Source organism: Dendrobates tinctorius, unplaced genomic scaffold, assembly GCF_039654945.1.
Source record: "Dendrobates tinctorius isolate UK_male_01 unplaced genomic scaffold, ASM3965494v1 ptg000007l, whole genome shotgun sequence".
Lineage (NCBI taxonomy): Eukaryota > Metazoa > Chordata > Amphibia > Anura > Dendrobatidae > Dendrobates > Dendrobates tinctorius.
This window is the reverse complement of record NW_027361675.1, coordinates 29,182,035-29,200,175: the sequence shown is the minus strand read 5'-3', so window position 1 is coordinate 29,200,175 and position 18,141 is coordinate 29,182,035. Positions and strand designations below refer to the sequence as shown.

General features: G+C 44.0%; 1 protein-coding gene across 3 annotated transcripts in view; it reads right to left on the bottom strand.

Annotated features, from left to right (window-relative positions):
* DHX40 (DEAH-box helicase 40) overlaps positions 1 to 18,141 on the bottom strand; it is a 139,414-nt gene that overhangs the window by 95,151 nt on the left and 26,122 nt on the right. For all 3 annotated transcript variants that reach the window (XM_073572966.1, XM_073572969.1, XM_073572968.1), the window contains exon 7: positions 12,821 to 12,952. In XM_073572966.1, the coding sequence (XP_073429067.1) occupies positions 12,821 to 12,952 (132 nt within the window). The remainder of the gene's footprint in view (positions 1 to 12,820; positions 12,953 to 18,141) is intronic.

The following is an 18,141-nucleotide window of genomic DNA, read 5'->3' as shown; positions in this document are numbered from 1 at the left end:
GGCACAACTTCCATCCCCACATCACTTTTCATCTTTCTCTTCGCAAGTTCTCCGCTCAACGAGGTAGTCGCATCCTGCCGACTACGCCAAATATAAGGACACTTATATTTGGAGGAGGCCGAGGACACTGGGGGGCTCTGGTGTCCTGGCCTCCTCCCACAGAAAAACCATCAGCTTCTACCGGTGTACCTGTTTGGGGTGCTGGTCCACGGACAGGGATTTCACTGCGGTGCGACCCAGCTCCTGCACACTTGGTTCCAGTGTTCAGGGTTGAAATATCGGACACAGATGCCGGTTCTGATGCCAAATCAACGATTTTACTTTTCTCTTCAATGTTCCTGGACACATCAGTTACATTACAGTCCACACAGCATTCCTCCTGCACTTTCCCTTTCTTGCTTTCCTTGTCCTCAAGCACATTATGGGGTAGTGGCACCCTTGGCGGTACCACAGCTTCACTACTGTAGGACCTCAACATATAGGGGGATCCCGTTCATCCGTTTAGCCCCAGACTTGCAAGCTTCAGCCCTATTTAAGATCTGCCACATGGTGAATGTTCTGCGCCCTGCACGACTTTTGGACCACTATTGTGAATTCACTTTCTGGCCTACCTCTGGTTACTAGTGAAGGTAGTGGAGCTGGTTATATTGACAGAGGGGTCGCGAGTTCTCTTTCTGGGCTCCCTCTGGTGGTTACTGGAGATAATGGAGCTGATCTAATTAACAGAGGCCTGCCACCTGATAATGAGGAGGATGACTGGAGATCTGAAGTTTAACTGGATTTAAGACAGCCGACTCCCTCTATCCCTGCTGGTGATTTTTTCCTGCCTCCTGAGGTCTTAGTTTCCAGCTCAGTCCCTGCATGCTCAGCTAAGTGTTATTTTGCTATTGCTCACATTTGATCTGGCTTTGTCTATTTCAGTTTTGAGTGGTCAGCCAGCTCCGGCTGGGGCTGTGCTGAATTTCCGTCCTTATGTTACTGCTTGTGCCAGTTTGTTTTTGTCCCTTATTAGATTGGCCTATTTTTGCTCTGCTTTCAGAATATGCCAGAGTGCTGATATAGTGGGCGAAGTCTAGCGACTTCAGTATTTTTCTATCAGACGAGTTGGGCATTTTTTGTCAGGTTTTTTGCGTGATTGCAGACAGAGTCTTTCCTTTCCTGTCTAGTTAGTGTGGGCCCCATCGTTTGCTCAGTGTATTTTCCTACCTGCGTTTGTGTTTTCATCTTGTCTCACCGACAATACATGTTTGGGGGCTATCTATTCTTTGGGGTCTGCTCTGGGGCTGTTTAGATTTCCCCTTTCTTGCTTTAGGCTTATTTAGTGTTCTGGCTGTGTCGAGGCATCTAGGATCATCGTAGGTACGCTCTACGGCTACAGCTAGTTGTGTGGATAGGATCAGGAGTCTGCAATCCGCTTAGTTATCAACCTCTCTGGTTTTCTGTGGCTTAGCTTGGTCTTGCTTTCCTCCTCGGTGACCCAATCATAACAGACCACATACTCCTTTCCATTCCTGCTACTGCCATAAACTGTAATTCCCTGGGTGCTCCAGTCGTAACCAGCACCCGTCTGACTGTGCCCGAGCTTCTCTTTAAAAACGTTGTGTAGCTGCTATGGCGTCCTGGGCTTGGAGCCCTTGTGGACTTGTCGGGTGTGCTCGCCCTTCTGACTAGTTCCTACAGCCTACACTTAACCCATATCAGCTCCTCCTACAATTAACCCTTGTGTGAACTACCTAATAAACTATACCTAACCAGGCCCACTAGTATACCCCCATCTAGTGGCCCACAACAGAACTACGCTTACCCAGTCTATGAAAATATATGCTAACAGTGCTCTCCACTACTGAACCCGAAGGATGTACTGGCTTGCCCTAATCTATACATTAACCCCTTTACCCCCAAGGGTGGTTTGCACGTTAATGACCGGGCCAATTTTTACAATTCTGACCACTGTCCTATTATGAGGTGGTAACTTTGGAACGCTTCCATGGATCCCGGTGATTCTGACACTGTTTTCTCGTGACATATTGTACTTCATGTTAGTGATAACATTTCATTCATATAACTTGCGTTTATTTGGGAAAAAAATGGAAATTTGGTGAAAATTTTGCATTTTTCCCAACTTTTACTTTACACCAGGACAATTTTGGAACCAAAATTTTTTTTTGCTAGGAAGTTATAAGGGTTAAAAGTTGACAAGCAATTTCTCATACTTACAACACCATTTTCTTTAGGGACTACATCACAATCACATTTGAAGTCACTTTGAGGGGTCTATACCCAAAAGTGATGCCATTCTAAAAACAGCACCCCTGATGATACTCAAAACCACATTCAAGAAGTTCATTAACCCTTCAGGTGTTTCACAGGAATTTTTTGAATGTTCAAAAAAATGAACATTTAACTTATTTTTCACAAAAAAATTACTTCAGGTCCAATTTTTTTTTTATTTTTAATCAAGGGTAACAGGAGAAATTGGACTGCAAAAGTTATTGTGCAATTTTTCCTGAGTACGTGGATACCTGATATGTGGGGGGGACCTGATATGTGGGGGGGAACCACTGTTTGGGTGCATGGCAGAGCTCGGAAGGGAAGGAACGCAGTTTGACTTTTTCAATGCAAAATTGGATGGAATTGAGATCGGACGCCATGTCACGTTTGGAGAGCCCCTGATGTGCCTAAACAGTGGAAACCCCCCACAAATGACACCATTTTGGAAACTATACCCCCCAAGGAACTTATCTAGATGTGTGGTGAGAACTTTGAACCCCTATGGGCTTCACATAAGTTTATAACGTACAGCCATAAATTTAAAAAAATCCTATTTTTTCCAAAAAATGATCTTTTCACCCCCAATTGTTGTTTTCCCAAGGGAAACAGGACCCCAAAAGTTATTGTGCAATTTGTACTGAGCACGCTGATACCCCATATGTGGGGGGTAAACCACTGTTTGGGCGCATAGCAGAGCTCGGAAGGGAAGGAGCGCCATTTGACGCAAAATTGGCTGGAATTGAAATTGGGCGCCATGTTGTGTTTGGAGAGCCCCTGATGTGCCTGAACAGTGGAAACCCCCCAACAAGTGACCCCATTTGGAAACTAGACCCCCCAAGGAACTTATCTAGATGTGTTGTGAGCACTTTGAACCCCCAAGGGCTTCACAGAAGTTTATAACGCCCGGGCATGAAAATAAAAAAAAATCATTTTTTCCACAAACATGATCTTTTAGTCCCCAATTTTTTTTATTTTCCCAAGGGTAAAAGGAGAAATTGGATCCCAAAAGTTGTTGTCCAATTTGTCCTAAGTACGCCGATACCACACATGTGGGAGAAAACTACTGTATGGGCACACGTCAGGGCTCGGAAGTGTAGTAGTGATGTTTTGGAATGCAGACTTTGATCGAATAGCCTGAGGGTGTCATGTTGCATTTGGAGAGCCTCTGATGTGCCTAAACTGTGGAAACCCCCCACAAGTGACCGGATTTTGGAAACTAGACCCCCCCAAGGAACTTATCTAGATGTGTGGTGAGCACTTTGAACTCCCAAGTGCTTCACAGAAGTTTGCTAATTATGCAAATTGTCTCTTCAGAGAGGAAGAGGACTAGAACTCTAGTGCCACCTATTGGAGGTAGCAATCCTAAAAGTCAATGTTGACCCTTTAACGAGCCTAGTTACATGACTTAGGATAAAAGCCAAGCCAGAATCTCCATTTGCAGACACTGTGTTTCGGGGTACTGCCCCTCATCAGTGCAAAGTGGGAGATCTGGTTTGGCTGTGAGAGGCGTCTGACCGATATCCAAGAAGTCACAGAAGTTTATAACGTAGAACCATAAAAAATCATTTTTTTTTCCACAAAAATGATATTTTTGCCCCCAATTTTTTTATTTTCCCAAGGGTAACAGGAGAAATTGGACCCCAAAAGTTGTTGTGCAATTTGTCCTGAGTACGCTAATAACCCATATGTGGGGGTGAACCACTGTTTGGGTGCATGGCAGAGCTTGGAAGGGAAGGAGCACCATTTGACTTTTTCAACGCAGAATTGGCTGGAATTGAGATCAGACGCCATGTTGCGTTTGGAGAGCCCCTGATGTGCCTAAACAGTGGAAACCCCCCAATTCTCACTCCAACGCTAACCCCAAAACACCCCTAACCCTAATCTCAGCCCTAACCCTAGGACTAATCCTAACCCTAGCCCTAAGCCTATCCCTAATGGGAAAATGGAAATAAATACATTTTATTAATTTTATTTTTTTTCCCTAACTAAGGGCGTGATAAAGGGTGTTAGGGCTGGTGGAACACACCAAATAAAAGATAGTAATGAGGTGCGTTTGCAGCCCGGGGTCCACCATGCAGAGATTGTAGACTGCTGCTTGGTAATGCGGACAGAAACTGGCGGTATAGCAAACACATATGGGTTAACTTCACCCGGTGAATAGGAGGCGGACCCTGTTGCTTCACAGGGCTGCTATACCGCAGAGTGAACGCTAGTGTTTTGGTCACAGGACCCTGCCCCAAGGACACGGGGTTAGAGTCCCTCTAGACCCATTAGCGTTCGGCGCCGCTAATGCAACGCCAAGGAGAGACCCTTACTGAACGCTGTGCCTTGTTAACAGTCGCAGGGTGCAGCTGATAGATGAATACCGCACGAAGTACTACAGCGCAGCTCTGGCGGACGCCACTAACCAGCCTAAGCTTTGGCCTGGAATGCGCATTAATTGCGCACGGCACCGCTCTGACTGATGCTGCTGAACATGTGGTACCGTAGTGCCCAATGTAGCATGGCGCACACTGGCGCCAACATGTGATAGGAGCTGGGGCACTGCGGCGCTAGGCAGTGCCACTACTCGGCGCTGACTCAAAATTCTAAACCGTACTAACATACGTATCAGAGGGAAGGGGTTTCATAATGAGTCAGTCAGCGGTTCACAAGCATCCATCATCACACATACCACTACAAATTACAGACTATACTAGCGCACGGCTGTGCGATCCTTTTATAGGTGCAGCCTTCCTGATGGCCCAATCAGAGCTGCTTGAGGACCTGAGCATGTGACGCCTGACCTCCAATGAGAGGTCGTCCCAAGGGCATTCTCAGAAGGCTGCAAAAAGCACAGCCTCTGGAGCTGCTCGTTGCTGGCTAGTGCGGATTGCCAAAGCTGACCCAGAGATGGCAGCAGCAACCAACCTACCTGACAGAACTAGCCTGAGCAAGACGCTGGGAACGACATCTTTGCTGAGCAGGCTCCTCTGCGGCTGGGACTGAATGGGAGACCACAGAAGGCAAGGCTCGAGATTCCTCCTTTGCAGAGGCAGGAATCCGACATCTAACAATGGGGGGTTTGATTTACTATTTGTGGCGGGTTTTTATGTTTGGCAGCTGTCACGCTAAAAGACGCCTTTTATTGTAAAAATAGTTTTTGCATCACCATATTTTCACCAACAGAGTCATGTGAGGTCTTATTTTTTGCGGGACGAGTTGACATTTTAATAGTGCCATTTTCGGGCACGTGACTTTTTTGATCGCTGTTTATTCCAATTTTTGAGACGCAGAATGAACAAAAACCAACATTTCAGGAATTTCTTTTGGTGGGGGGCGTTTACACCATTTCGTGGTAAAATTGATAAAGCGGCTTTATTCTTCGAGTCAGTACGATTACAGCGATACCTCATTTATATCTTTTTTTGTGTTTTGGGGCTTTTATACAATTAAAAATTTTATATAAAAATAATTATTTTTGCATCGTTTTATTCTGCGAGCTATAATTTTTTTTATTTTTTCGCTTATGATGCTGTATGGTGGCTCGTTTTTTGCGGGACAAGATGACATTTTCAGCGGTACCATGGTTATTTATATACGTCTTTTTGTTCACTAAAGGGAGTTAACTAGTGGGACCGTTTTATAGGGTGGGTCGTTACGGACGTGGCAATACGAAATGTACTTTTATTTTTCTTATTTACAAAAAAAAAAAAAAAAAGAATTTATTAGGGAAATTTTTTTTAATTTATTCAGGAATTTTTTAAAAATTTTTACTGTTTTTTTTTTTTACTTTATTATATTGTCCCAGTGTGTGACATTACTATAAAGTGTCAGATCGCTGATCTGACACTTTGCAGTGCACTGGGTAAGATCAGAAATCTGACAGGCACTGCAGAGGCTTTCTCAGTGCCTTCTCTGCGTTACAAACACAGCATACTACAGTTCCAGCAAAGTTGATAATATTTACAGAAATCTCATGCCCACTCTGCTTCTTTTCTTACTCACGGAAAAACTACGGTGCGTGTTTCAAATCTGTAACACGTCAATTTCTCTTGTGGATAAGCTGCGTTCTGTAAGCAGATTTGTAGATGCGGAAAATCCACAGATTAAAACGCACATGCGTTTTTAGTGCATTTCAGACGCATAAAAATAGCATGTAATGTGCACATAACTGTATCAAAGTTTTGTCAAAGCCGAATACCAGGCATTTAAAAAAAAAAAAAAAAAAAAAAAGTTTTATTTAACCCCTTAACGACTACCAATACGCATTTAAACAGCAGTGGCTAAGGGCACTTATTCCCTCATTGCAGTTTTAAAATGGCGATCAGGAATAAGGCCGCCCAGAGTTGGAAAATCTCTGGGGTGTCGGCTACTGGAGGTAGCTGACACCCCGGATAACATGATCAGGGCCAGATTTTCCAGTGTCCGATCACATGATCGCCATTATTTAGTGAATAACGGTGAACACAATAAAAAACCGTGCCAGCTGTGACAATGATTTCTCTCTCTTCTGACATGATATACATTATGCTCCCTGAGACCTCCCTGTACCTCCGCCATCCCCCAGTCCCTCCTCATCAGTCCCCCGGTGTCATTTTCCTGGAAAAAAAAAAAAATGGCAGGCCAATGCACAGTGCACCCGCCGAGATCTGGCGGCCGGTACCCAGCAACAATAGGAAATTTTTCCTATTGGTTCCTTTTGAACACTTTGATAGACTCTATGACAGTGATCAAAATAAGAAAAAAATTGTAAATCAACCGCCCTTTGTCATCCCCTTAGTTAAAGGGAATTTGACACCCTTTTTCTTTGCCATCAGCTGCCGGCATTGACATCAGAGGTTTATCTACAGCATTCTGTAATGCTGTAGATAAGCCCCCCCCGATGTAACCTGAAAGATAAGAAAAACACGTTAGATTATACTCACTGGAGGAGGCGGTCCGGTCCGATGGGTGTCACAGTCCGGCTCCTCCCATCTTAATACGATGCCGTCCTCTTCTTCCCTTCCTGTAGTAGCTCCGGCGCACGTGCACTGCTCTGCCCTGTTGAGGGCAGAGCACAGTCCTGCAGTGCGCGGGCGTCAGGAGAGGTCTGGCGCCTGTGCACTGCAGTATTCTGCTCTGACCTCAGCAGTGCGCCTGTGCCGAAGCTACTACAGGAAGGGAAGAAGAGGACGGCATCGCATGAAGATGGGAAGCACCGGACGGCGACACCCATCGGACCGGACGCCGGTGTGTGTATAATCTAACTCTTTTTTTCTTATCTACAGCATTACAGAATGCTGTAGATAAGCCCCTGATGTCGATGCCGGCAGCTCATAGTCCAAAAAAAGGGTGACAGATTCCCTTTAAATGTGGTTTTGAGAACCTTGAAGGGTGCAGTTTTTAGATTGTTGTCACTTTTGGGTTCTTTTTGTCATATAGACCACTGAAATGTCACTTCAAATGTGATATGGTCCCCCCCAAAAAAAATTAGTTTTGTAAATTTTGTTGGAAAAATGAGAAAAAAAAACCAAAAAAACGATGCTTCTAAAATTGTACTGATGTAAAGTGGACATGTGGGAAATTTTATTTATTAACTATTTTGTATGAGATAATTGTGATTTAAGGACATAAGAATTAAAAGTTTAAAAATTGTCAAAATTTTCGACAAATTTCTGTTTTGTTTTTTTTTTTTCACAAATAAATGCAAGTTATATAGGAGAAACTAACATGAAGAAGTAAAATATGTCACGAAAAAACAATCTCAGAATCCGTGGGATGCGTTGAAGCTTTCCAGAGTTATAACCTCAGAGTGACATGGGTCAGAATTGTAACATTTGGCTTGGACATTAAGGTCAAAATTGGCTCGGTCATTAAGGGGTTAAAACATGACATGCCAACCGAAAAAAAAAACGCAGCATCAAACATGTGAAAAACACATGTAAAAAACACAAAATAGACTAATTTACTTAACAGGTAAAAAAAACTCGTGTGAACATAGATGAAAACTGTACACTTAATTTAATTTCTAGGTTAACCTAGGAATTTAAATTAATCCCTTTATTAATGGGCGGTTTTCTTTTTTTCCCCCTCCCCTTCTTCTAAAATCCATTTCACTTTATTTCTTCATCGATATAGCTACACAGTATATAAGGACAAATGAATTGCAGTTTTTAATGACCCTGTTCATTTTATCACATAATGCACCAAAAAACGAGGAAAAAAAGTGGGTTGAAATTAGCAATTGTGCCATTATTTTTTTAGTTTTGTTTTCATGACATTAAAAGGGGATATCCAGAACTTTAAAATAAAAAAAATGTGCCGCCACAGAGTGGTCATAGACTGCTCCTGACGACCATTCAGCTTCTACCTGTCAACGGAGTAGCTCTTCTTCCGAGCTAGTCTGTTAACGTCATGCGGGAGAGGCCCGCTGTCAATCAGCATGACAACAGCAGTCCCACCCGGTCATTAGAGTGGAGAAGCTGCTGCGCTTTGTCGTTGTGACGTTACAGCAGAAGTAGCTGAATAGCCAGCAGGAGCGTCTATTGTTATGAATGAGTCACCGTAGGAGGCAAAAACAGAAATACTAGCTAAGTCCAGAAAACCAGAGAAGTTGGCAGCTATCGGATTGCAGACCCCTGAACCTATCAACAACTAGCAGTAGCCGTGGGGGGTTCCTACAGTGCCCTGGACCCCTCGATCACAGCCGGAGAACTACATAGCCTAAAAGACAGAAAGGGAAATCTAAACTGCCCCAGAAAAGACCCCAAAGCAATAGGCAGCCCCCAACATATGACGGTGAAGCAAGATGAAAAAACACTCACACAGATAGAAAGATAGGCTGAGCAAATGATGGGGCCCAAGCTAACTAGATAGGACAGGATAGAAAAGCTGCTGTCTGTAATCCGCCAAAACCCTATAAAAACAATAGGGAAAAAAGCCCTGAAGACGCTAGGCTTCAAAAAGACTATATCAGTACTCAGGTATTTTCTGAAGATAGAGCAAAAAGGAATTCAGCTCACCCCAGCAGGGAATGGCAGAAATCAAGGAAAACAATGCAAAACAAAACCAAAACACAAATGCAAAAGGTAGAGCAGAAAACTTAGCTTTTGAGGAGCAGGAATCAGACCGGTCTCCTAGAATCCCTCAGAGATCACCAGCAATGCAGAAGGGTGTCGGCTGCCTTATATCCAGTCAGTAATTCCCGTCACCCAGTCATCATCATCCAGCCCAGGTGCTTGGTAATCAGCCTCACTATCTTCCTTCACCAGAAGAGGGAGTTCATCAGACCTCAATGGTGAAGGGGAAAATGAACTCACAACAGTCTATGTCCACTCAGTGCCGTCGTAGAACAGCACCAAGCACAACAGGCAGGTAGTTAACTACCTGCCAGATAGTCCTTAGGCACATTTAATTTTATTTTTTTACAAAGATTACATAGATAACAAACATACTCCGTTTATTTTGAACATATTTTTATGGTTAAAAAATACAGCATCAATTGGTTTGTGACATTGCAAACACAATTTTTCTAGTTAGTTAATAAAGGTATCACTCTTAGGAAACTTTTCTCTTGTTTAGGCATAAAAGTATATACAGGGTGAGCCATTTATATGAATACACTAAAAGAAAATGGGAATGGTTGGTGATATCAACTTCCTGTTTGTGGCACATTAGTATACGGGAGGGGGGAACTTTTCAAGATGGGTGGTGACCATGGTGGCCATTTTGAAGTTGGCTATCTTGGATCCAATTTTATTTTTTTTAATGGGAAGAGGGTCATGTGACACATTATTATTGTTATTATTGTGCATTTGTATAGCGCCATTTATTCCATGGCGCTTTACATGTGAAAAGGGGAAATATAGACAAGTATAATAAACATGTGTAAGACAAGGGATACACAAGTACATAAGGAGAGGGGACCCTGCCCGCGAGGGCTCACAGTCTAGAGGGATGGGTGAGAATACAGTAGGAGAGGGTAGAGCAGGTCATGCGGTGGTTCAGTAGACCGAGGATCATTGCAGGCTGTAGGCTTGTCAGAACAGGTGGGTCTTAAAGTTCTTCTTGAAGGTTTCCGTTGATGGCGAGAGTCTGATGTGTTGCGTCAGAGTTCCAGAGTATGGGGGAAGCACGGGAGAAGTCTTATATGCGGTTGTGAGAAGAAGAGATAAGGGGAGAGTAGAGAAGGCGATCTTGAGATGATCGAAGGTTGCGTGCGGGTAGGTACCTGGAGACCATGTCACGGATGTATGGAGGAGACAGGTTGTGGATGGCTTTGTATGTCATGGTTAGGGTTTTGAATTGGACCCTCTGGGCAATAGGAAGCCAGTGAAGGGCCTGGCATAGGGGGGAGGCTGGGGAGTAGCGGGGAGACAGGTGGATTAGTCGGGCAGCAGAGTGTAGGATGGACTGGAGTGGTGCCAGAGTGCTAGAGGGGAGGCCAGAGAGGAGGAGGTTGCAGTAGTCGAGGCGGGAGATAAGAGCATGCACTAGTGTTTTTGTGGTTGAGGAATGAGTGGATCCGGGAGATATTTTTGAGTTTGAGGTGGCAGGAGGAGGCGAGGGTTTGGATATGTGGTTTGAAAGAGAGCGCAGAGTCGAGGATCACCCCAAGGCACCGAGCGTGCGGGACTGGGGAAAGAGAGCAGCCACTGACATTGATGGATAGGTCTGGTGGAGGGGTAGAGTGAGATGGGGGAAAGATGATGAATTCTGTTTTGTACATGTTCAGTTTGATAAAGCGAGCAGAGAAGAAGGCTGAGATAGCAGACAGACATTGTGAGATTTCGATCAGTAAGGTGGTGAGGTTGGGTCCAGATAGGTTGATCTGCGTGTCATCAGCATAGAGGTGATACTGCAAACTGTGGGATTCTATGAGCTGTCCCAAGCCGAAGGTATAGATGGAGAATAGTAGGGGTCCTAGGACAGAGCCTTGAGGAACACCTACAGACAGGGGGCGAGGTGAGGAGATGGTATGTGAGAGGGAGACACTGAATGTTCGGTCTGTTAGATATGACAAGATCCAGGATAGGGCCAAGTCTGTGATGCCAAGAGAGGAGAGAATCTGTAGCAGGAGGGAATGGTCTATGGTGTCGAAGGCAGAGGACAGGTCCAGGAGAATGAGGACAGAGTAGTGTCGCTTGCTCTTGGCGGTTAGTAAGTCGTTCGTGACTTTAGTTAGGGCAGTTTCAGTTGAGTGATGCAGTTGGAAGCCAGATTGGACACATCAAACTTATTGAGAATTTAACAAGAAAAACAATGGTGTGCTTGGTTTTAACGTAACCTTATTCTTTCATGAGTTATTTACAAGTTTATGCCCACTTATAAAATGTGTACAAAGTGCTGCCCATTGTGTTGGAATGTCAATAAAACCCTCTTCTCCCACTCTTGACACACTGATAGCAATGCCGCAGAAAAAATGCTAGTCTAAAGGGCCTGTCACACTAAGCGATATCGCTAGCAATATCGCTATAACGTCACTGGTTTTTGTGACATTATAGCGATATTGCTAGCGATATCGCTATGTGTGATACTTACCTCCGACCGCTCCCCCGCTGGTTATCGCTGATCGCGCGAGAACGTCCTGGACCGTTTCTCGTTGTCAGCTTCCTGCTGTAGAGACGAGCGACGCGTGGACGCGGGCGGGAGGACGTCAGGATCACCTCGTCTGACAGGTAAGTAGCGACCCCCGACCCCTGCGATGTCGCTGGTGAGATCTGCCTGTGTGGCAGCTCACTAGCGATCACGACCGCGTCATATCGCTGGTCGGGATCGCTGATGCATCGCTAAGTGTGACAGTACCTTTAGGGGGTCAGATGCTTGGACCTGACACCCATAATGTGTTGGTGCACCATCTCCGATAGATCGCACTTGGATCAAAAATACAGTCTTAGGGATACAACAATAGCAAATATGTCTATATATTTTTTTTATTTTATTTTTTGAACTGGAAAAAGGAGGAATTTTAGATTGATATTTTTTATAACACTTTTATTATTTCTTTATATTATTTAATTTTAAGCTATAGCTTATTTTTTTAATCCTCCTATGGACTTGAAACTGTGATAGTTTGATTGGTTGTTTAATGTACTACAATACTACAGTTCTGCAGTATATTGTGAGATTAGCGTTCTCCTGTGAAGCCTAGCCAAACACTTGGCTTCATAGGGTGACCAAGATAGCAGCAATGAGAGTCTTCGGTAGGCCCCTGGCTGCCATGGGAACCTATCGGTGCCACATTGTTGGTTGAGCCTGAAAGGAGTAGGTCCACATACCCACAACAGTAAGCAAGCAATTTCAATGCCGCTGTCAGTCATTAAAGAGATATCTAAATGGTATTCATATATTACACAGTTTTAGAGTGATATTCCAGTGCTGATGACACAGCTCACCTCCATTGCGGAAGATAAGACGCATGCACAATGAACAGGGCATAAGCATGATACCTGATAAGTGTTCATGTGTCCTGGCAGGTATGTGGGGCCATAAGCAAGTAGCAACATACAACACTCTTACATGTAAAATATGGCTATTCTGTGTTTCTTTAAATGTCGACACCAAAAATAACAGAAAAACAATTTCTTACCTGTTGACATAGAACCGTATAATGGCAAGATAAGAAGCCCTTCCACAGTAGAGTCAAATACATCATGCCGATAGTCTATCATTTCAGCTTTTTGGTACAATGCATCACAAGCCTTCTCAATTTCTGACTGTCCTGCAGTATATAAACAAAATACTTGGAATGTATTCTCTAATGAGATTGGACAGTACAGTTTCAGTTGCAAGAAAAAATATATTAATAATGAGTGTTGCTAAGTCTTCCATACAACAGAGATTTACGACATCCAAAAAGGCCAATTTAAGATCAGGTTCTGCCGGACTATCAGGTGTTATAGATACTGACCGATGGCAGATGTTTGCTGAAAAGTTTACTTGCATTATTTATTCCACGATTGTTGAGTACTAGATACAAAAAAAACAGAAGCATGTTCATGAAAGGGACTATGCAACCCAAAAGATGCTTAATAGTCACCAATGTGAAATCACTGCAAATTGCATTTGAATCAGGAAAAAAAGGAGCAAATAGTTTCAAAATGTAAGACTTTATTTTAATACTTGTCAAAGAGGATAAATATTAAGAACAGTTTTGGGGATTACAAGAAAAGGCTATATCAAAAAGGACAAAAAGACAAGATGCACCATGATCTAATTATCTCTGCACAGGGGGTATCTCACTCAGTTAGCGAGCATATACATCAATTCTAAATCAGTAGTATTGGTCTGCACAACAGTGCGGTATTGAGTGCTTTCAATCAAAGATAGATCATTAGCATTCAATGGCGACTTCAACCGATTTCATGTAAGAATGTAGGTACTCCGAGTGGTTAAAGATATAGGCGTCCTACCCTGTGTGAAGAGGTAGAGTGCAGTGCACCAACCGGATATTTCAAACCCCAACGCGCGTTTCACATGAATATTATTCCATTGCTTGCTCAAGGGCGGGTGATTCTTCAGTACTGTAGATGAAATGTCGTTCAAGCAGAATGTCAGATCGGCATTCCATCAATGGAAGCCCAGACCTAGTCACAGATTCCTTTCAAATTCCTAAACGTGGCAATACACATTAAAGTAATGTCGGGTGGGGGAGTGATTATGCTCTTGGACTGAGTGGACATACCAGAGCAGAGCTCATAACATCCTGAACAGTATCCCGCTGGGATTCTGATTTTCCTGGCCAAATTCACTCTGAAATATCCTGGGGATGTCAGATTGTGCTGGTGTGGCGCGTCAGCATTTTGGACACCTGAAATCTGCCCTGGTGAGGTCTAAGTTTCCTGGCCTGCAGCGCGTCGTGGTAGGAAAAACGGTCAACTTAGTGCTCTGTCTCAGTGCTGAGTAGCGGAGAAAGGAGACCAGGAGTTTGCATGGCAACAGCTATACTTATCTCCAGCTTTGGGGCACCGCTGGACCCGATTGCTCCTGTCAGTTTTTCGGCTGTGGCGGGAAGCCTTTGATCCTCTCTGTTGAGAACAGGAGGTGGGTGCTGTCATCCCCGGGTCCTAGTGCCGCCGGGAGCTCATGCTGGCGGTCAGAGACGGTGAATATACAAGGCTGCATCAGGAGTGTTGAAAGCTCCTGGGTATCTTCTGGTGCTTGGTAGTTGGGGTCTAGGTCACTGAGGGGCCATAGCATGCACTAAGAAGCTAGAGAAGATGGTGAACAACAGATGAGCCCCCAAGATGGAGCCTGTGCGTCCTGTGGGAAAAGGCAGAGGAGATGGTGGCAGGTTGTAGCAGTATGCTCATACAGCACCATAGAACAACCCCCCATGATCCAGAAACCAGGAACAATCTAAAGGGACCTCAGAGTGAGTCCCCAACAGGAACCAGATATTCACCCTTAGCACAGAATGAGGAAAATTATGGCTCTCATGAAATGGCCACTTCTACAAAAGGTATCCTTGGGTTGTCAAAATCCCCTATGGGAAATAAAGGTGCTTCTGGTGGCATACCACTAGGGCAGCGGTTCTCAACCTGGGGGTCACCTAAAGCACTCGCAGTTTACTCAGTCGCAGTTTCTGCATCCCTGTCGGCGTGGCGGCTTCAGCCAGCGCTGAGCGGTCACGTGGTACCGCTCATTTAAGGTCATGAATATGGAAGCCACTCCTCTCCCATAGGCGTGGCGTCCATATTCATGACCTTAAATGAGCGGTACCACGTGACCGCTCCACAAAGGAAGAAGCTGACGCGCCAGGATAGAGGTGCAGGGAAGTTCAGCAGCGACGGTGTGAGGGTAAGTATGATGGGGGAGAGGATGGGGGAGGACGGGGGAGCCCAGCCATGCATACAAGAATGGGAGCGGAGCCATGTATAAAGGATGGGAAACTGGGAGCGGAGCCATGTATACAGGATGGGAGAGTGGGAGCAGAACCATGCATACAAGGGAGGGAGAGTGGGAGCACAGCCATGTATACAGGATGGGAGAGTGGGAGCAGAGCCATGTATACAGGATAGGATTACATGTGTGGGGCCATCATATACAGTCATATGTTAAAGTTTGGGCACCCCTATTAATGTTTACCTTTTTTCTTTATAACAATTTTGGTTTTTGCAACAGCTATTTCAATTTCATATATCTAATAACTGATGGACTCAGTTATATTTCTGGATTCAAATGAGGTTTATTGTACTAACAGAAAATGTGCAATCTGCATTTAAACAAAATTTGACCTGTGCAAAAGTATGGGCACCCTTATCATTTTCTTGATTTGAACACTCCTAACTACTTTTTACTGACTTCCTGAAGCACTAAATTGGTTTTGTAACCTCATTGAGCTTTGAACTTCATAGCCAGGTGTATCAAATCATGAGAAAGCCACTTGCAAGTAGTTCTCCTATTTGATTCTCCTATGAAGAGTGGCATCATGGGCTCCTCAAAACAACTCTCAAATGATCTGAAAACAAAGATTATTCAACATAGCTTTTCAGGGGAAGGATACAAAAAGTTGTCTCAGAGATTTAACCTGTCAGTTTCCACTGTGAGGAACATAGTAAGGAAATGGAAGAACACAGGTACAGTTCTTGTTAAGCCCAGAACAATATCAGAAAGGCAGAGAAGAATGGTGAGAACAGTCAAGGACAATCCACAGACCACCTCCAAAGACCTGCAGCATCATCTTGCTGCAGATGGTGTCACTGTGCATCGGTCAACAATACAGCGCACTTTCCACAAGGAGAGCTGTATTGGAGAGTGATGCGAAAGAAGCCGTTTCTGCAAGCACGCCACAAATAGAGTCGCCTGAGGTGTGCAAAAGCACATTTGGACAAGCCAGTTACATTTTGGAAGAAGGTCCTGTGGACTGATGAAACAAAGATTGAGTTGTTTGGTCATACAAAAAGGCATTATGCATGGAGGCTAAAAAAAACACAGCATTCCAAGAAAAACACTTGCTACCCACAGTAAAATTTGGTGGAGGTTCCATCATGCTTTGGGGCTGTGTGGCCAATGCCGGCACCGGGAATCTTGTTAAAGTTGAGGGTCGCATGGATTCAACTCAGCATCAGCAGATTCTTGACAATAATGTGCAAGAATCAGCGACGAAGTTAAAGTTACGCAGGGGATGGATATTTCAGCAAGACAATGATCCAAAACACCGCTCCAAATCTACTCAGGCATTCATGCAGAGGAACAATTACAATGTTCTGGAATGGCCATCCCAGTCCCCAGACCTGAATATCATTGAACATCTGTGGGATGATTTGAAGCAGGCTGTCCATGCTCGGCGACCATCAAACTTAACTGAACTGGAATTGTTTTGTAAACAGGAATGGTCACAAATACCTGCATCCAGGAACTCATTAATAGCTACAGGAAGCGACTAGAGGCTGTTATTTTTGCAAAAGGAGGATCTATGAAATATTAATGTCACTTTTATGTTGAGGTCAAATTTTGTTAAAATGCAGATTGCACATTTTCTGTTAGTACAATAAACCTCATTTGAATCCAGAAATATAACTGAGTCCATCAGTTATTAGATCTATGAAACTGAAATAGCTGTTGCAAAAACCAAAATTGTTATAAAGAAAAAAGGCTAACATTAATAGGGGTGCTCAAACTTTTACATATGACTGTATATGGGGGATTACATGTGTGGTGCCATCTTGCTATACATGGGAGTATTATATGTGTGGGCCGATCTTGTGATACATGGGGGATTATATGTGTGGTACACCTTTTGAATATTTGTCAAATATGGGACCATCTTGTTGCAGGAAAACAAGCCCAGTTCTTCCACTGATACAGGGTAACAAGCCCGGTGCTCCCACTCATTCAAAACCTATGGTGAGTTGAGTCACATTATAAAAGATGCCATGCTGTGCAGAAACTGCAGTGCATCCTATGACATAGTTCACACTGTTCTATACAGAAAACTTGCCACTAATCTGGAAAAAAAACAGATCCATTAGTTAAGCATGTGAATACGGCCCCCTGGTCATAATAACAGGTGTGTAATAGAAAACAACACATGGAAAAGTAATTAATAGGAAACTTTAACAAACTCTTTAGACGCGACCATCTTTTACTTTTTCTTTAGCAAACCGTCTCATGACAATGGATCGTGCTATGCCATGGTGAAATGTTATTTATTTAGAATTAGCTGAAGAGCCCGGCGCTCACGGGCATAGTGACTAACTGTGGTTAGTTATAACAAATTATAGTTATCCTCCATCCCATAGTCTTGTGCCCATATACCCATCATACATATCCACGATCCCATAGGCCCATGCCCATATACCCATCATACATATCCTCCATCCCATAGTCGAGTGTCCATATACCCATCACACATCCTCCATCCCATAGTCCCATGCCCATATATCCATCATACATATTCTCCATCCCATAGTCCCATGCCCATATACCCATCACACATCCATCATCTCATAGTCCCGTGCCCATATACCCATCATACATATCCGCCATCCCATAGTCCCGTGCCCATATACCCATCTTACATATCCGCCATCCCATAGTCCCGTGCCCATATACCCGTCATACATATCCTCCATCCCATAGTCAAGTGCCCGTATACCCATTATGACATCATCACCATGGCAACCGTTATGACATAACCGTCACCATTGCAACTTATTAAGACATCATCATCACCATGGCAACCATGGTGACAGCATCTTCGCCATTGCAACCTATTATGACATTAGCGTCGCCATGGCAACCATTATGACATAATGAGGGGCGGGGCTTGATACACACTTTATGTAGATAGGGGCAAAATTGTTTGGTGAATTGGAACGCGCGGGGTTAAAATTTCACCTCACAACATAGCCTATGACGCTCTCGGGGTCCAGATGTGTGACTGTGCCAAATTTTGTGGCTGTAGCT